Here is a 3,650-nt window from a genome sequence, read left to right as displayed (position 1 = left end):
AAAAGAGACTCAACTGCCATGAGGGACCCCTTCTGGCAACAGCTGTAATTCCTTTCCTCAAGTTCTGGGCTGAGCCCTCTGGAATCAACCAATCAACATTTATTAATTGTCTACTATTTGGTAGGCACTGGGGAAACAGACAAAATGAAACAATCCCTACACCTGGTAAATAGGAAGAAGAAAAGAGGCCCGGTGCCAGACATACCTGTTCCTCTAAGACACATGGTCTCTTGGAAGCTTATCAGAACCTAAGGCTGGGCTCAGCCCAGACAATAAGACTGTGACAAAGTATGTCGTCCTGGGCTAAAGGGTTCAGTATGGTGGTCCAGTGTTATTAGGATTTAATATTGGAAGGCCCCTTAGTCCACTTTACCCATTTTATAAATAAGGAAACTAAGGTTGACAAGGGCAAATTAATTGTGTGAGGTTACACAGGTAACAGGTCCAAGATTTGTGTCTAGTAGCTAGGTCTCATGAATTCAAATGCCGGGTTCTACTGCACCCCTGCTGCCTCTTGAGAATTCAGCCTGGGGTTGGAAGCTGTGGGGTGGGGTGGAGAAATTCACACTCAGCATTAAAAGGCTGTGTCAGGACAAATTATAATAATTTACAGTCAATTACAGGAGAGGGAACAACTTAGGAAAAAAAAGCCTCATTAGTGCAAGCAAGAAAAAGAGAAAAGAGTAGTTTAGACTAGTGAGTGGCACGATCTCTTAGATAAAAGCCAAAAAAAAGGTCACTAGGTTGGGAGAGGGATGGCCTCAGGGCCTAAAGGCTTCTTCATTCCAACTGTATTCCAACACAACCTGCTGGTTCTGCAGGACAGGTGTGAGAGGCGGAGTCTGAAGCAGGGTGGGGAACCTGCAGCCTCGAGGCCATATGTGGCCCTCTAGGTCTTCAAGTGTGGCCCTTTGACTGAATCCAAACTTCACAGAACAAATCCCCTTAATAAAAGGATTTGTTCTATGTCAAAGGCCACAGGTAGCCTCCAGGTTCAAAGCAAGAGATATGAGAATTCTTCCTTACACCTTCCCAGAGATTCAAGCCATGTCCACCCAAAGGCAGTGTTGTCAGAAGAGCAGAGTTCTAATACTGGTACTACCATTTGCTATTTTTGTTTAGTCACCTTTAGTCTGGGTCTCTATTTCCTCATTGGTCATAATTGAGCATTCCTCATCCAGATGATTAATTACTGCAAAAACTACAACCCAGGGTGGTTTGAAGGAAAGTGCTTTATAGACCTTAAAGTATTATGGAAATGTAAGTTGTCATTACTGTAAATATTAAGATAGTAAGGACTAGGTAGACTTGTTAACCCTCTATGGGTATAGATCCTGTCTCCCCAGCAATATGGGGGATAAATGGGGGGAGGTATAATAGAAAGAGTCCAGTTTGAGCATGAGCAAACCTCAGTTCTAGTTCTAGCTCTGCTATGTGACCTTGTTAATTGACTCCTTTCTCTCTGGGCCTATTTCCCTACCTGTCAAATTCAATTCAACAATTCAACAAACATTATACAAATGCTTACAATGTGCAAGGCACTGACCATAAATAATCCTTGAACCCTGCTAACCCAACATCACTACTGTGGTTTTTAAGTGAAATTACAATGACCTTAGTTTCTCACCTATAAAACAAGGTTGGATTCCGTGGCCTCCGAGATCACTTACAGCTCCAGCTCTATGATCTTTGTAGAAAAGTACTTTGGATATTGCAAAATATCTTAACAGCCATAACTCTCTCCTCACCTCAACCCATCTGGCACCAAACACAGGGCCAGGCACACAGTAGGTAGCTGGTACAGACAGTTCTTGCTTTAGGTAAGTGGACTCTTTGGCAGACCTCTATGTATAATGATTTTTACATAATGCCAATTTGCCCCTACCTACCCATTTCAGTTAGACTGTATGACAAAAGTATACACAAAAATAATACCTTAACATGTCATAAAATACACTAAAATGCAGATATATCAAGTATTGTACCATGATAATAAACAGAATCATAAAATGAAAGGTAAAGTTAATGATAAAGTATGCACAGTACTATACAGTCAAGTTAACATAAGTGTGCAAAATATGGCCCCTTTCCCATCCACTGCACTTCGCCTTTATCACTGGGGGTTGTCTGAGCAACTATTTTTATGAAACTATGGAGAAATGTTTGGGCAGTGCTCCCTTTTTTTCCCCTCATATATCTGATGATAGCAAGTAGTATTATCCTCAACTAGTCTTTGAACTGTTAAAAATCTCAAAGTAGTTGGATCCATCTTTTCAATACAAGAAAAAAAATCACTCAAATGATGAAAGGCTTCTGCTAACTACTCCATCTCAAACCTTTTTGGTTCAACCTCAGGTCCCAAAGCTTCTCTTTCTTCTTCTGCAGTCTTTGCAGCTAGCGGCTCAATCAGATCCTCATTCAAATTTCTTTTAAAATTCTTTACTAAAGTCGAATATCCAATGTTAATATACATAAAGCAAGAACTGTCTGTAATGACCGACTAAAAAGCCCTCAGAGCATCAGAACCCAGAGAACTTTAATGAAAACAACAACCCTCATTTTTGTAGTGCTTCAAAGTTTACAAAGCACAAGGACTCTGTGACAAGGGTAGGAAAGGAATTATTTTACTGAAGATGGGGGAAGAACCTGGGGGTCCCAAGGAATTCTGAGGTCACAGGGAGGGAGCCAGCACAGGCAGCCAGATCTCTGGCTTCCAGCCCTGCCCCAGGCCAGGCAGGAACTAGTGTGGAGCTGGGGCAGGGGCTGGTGGTCTCTCTGCTCCAGAATCCTGGCTTGTTTCTTTGTGGCACCAGGGTCCCCGGGGGCATGCACAGGCTGGGTTCTCCCTAGGCATTGGCCCTGAAGCTCTCTGCCTGCCTACTCTGGGTCTGGGTCTGGCTCCTTGGACTTGGTGAGCTACCCTGTGGAGCTCCCAGGTCAAAGGTCAACGTGGGCTTTGGCTGGCAGCTGGGTGGGGGCGAAGACGGGGGGGGGGGGGGGGTGGCCTGGACCCAGGAGGTCGGTGCTAGGGGACACAGCACGAAGAGACCCAACAAGGAGAGGCTGCCCTTCCCCTCTCCGACTGTCTTCCACTCTGCCTCAATTGCCCCTCTCACCCCGCCTTTCTCTTTTCTCCTTCTTCGTCCTAGCCCAATGTTGGCGCATCTGACTCACTCAAGATGGCAGACCGAGACGAGTACTCCTGTCACGCCACACCCAAGGTGGCGGGTCTCGCTCTTCCGGTCTGGGGCGCTTCCGGTTCCGGTGTTACTCTTCCCATCCTCACGGGGCAGACATGGCTGACGGGCCGGTTGCTCAGTTGCTTTTGCAGCGGCTGGAGGGCGGCGATGGCGGCCTGGACAGCCTGGAGCTGGCAAGCGCGCTGGGCCTGGAGCACCAGGTCGTGGTCGGCGCCGTCAAAAGCCTGCAGACGCTGGGGGAGGTAAGGCGATGCGGGGGCTGCGGGCTAGGGCAGGCTGATGCAACCGGGCAGGGGCCGGCGGGACGAACGGGGCGGCCACATGTGGGGCTGGAGAGCGGCCAGGTGCCGAGACGTGGGGACTGGGACCAGGCAGGAGGAGCAGCCGCATCCTGGAGATGGAGGACCGCGTCCTGGGGGTGGAGGGCCAGGGATGGGGCAGGAGGAGGGA

At 47.6% G+C, this 3,650-nt stretch overlaps 1 protein-coding gene across 1 annotated transcript in view; it reads left to right on the top strand.

The window, feature by feature from the left end:
* Window positions 1-3,289: 3,289 nt before the first annotated feature.
* FARSA (phenylalanyl-tRNA synthetase subunit alpha) overlaps window positions 3,290-3,650 on the top strand; it is a 6,888-nt gene continuing 6,527 nt past the window's right edge. The window contains exon 1 of the mRNA XM_027851262.1: window positions 3,290-3,442. Coding sequence (XP_027707063.1) covers window positions 3,296-3,442 — 147 coding nt within the window. The 5' untranslated portion in view covers window positions 3,290-3,295. The remainder of the gene's footprint in view (window positions 3,443-3,650) is intronic.

Source organism: Vombatus ursinus, unplaced genomic scaffold (assembly GCF_900497805.2).
Source record: "Vombatus ursinus unplaced genomic scaffold, bare-nosed wombat genome assembly UNPS02009173.1, whole genome shotgun sequence".
In the NCBI taxonomy this organism is placed as follows: Eukaryota; Metazoa; Chordata; class Mammalia; order Diprotodontia; family Vombatidae; genus Vombatus; species Vombatus ursinus.
Note: the sequence above shows the minus strand (reverse complement) of the source record. Positions and strands in the feature narration are given on the sequence as shown.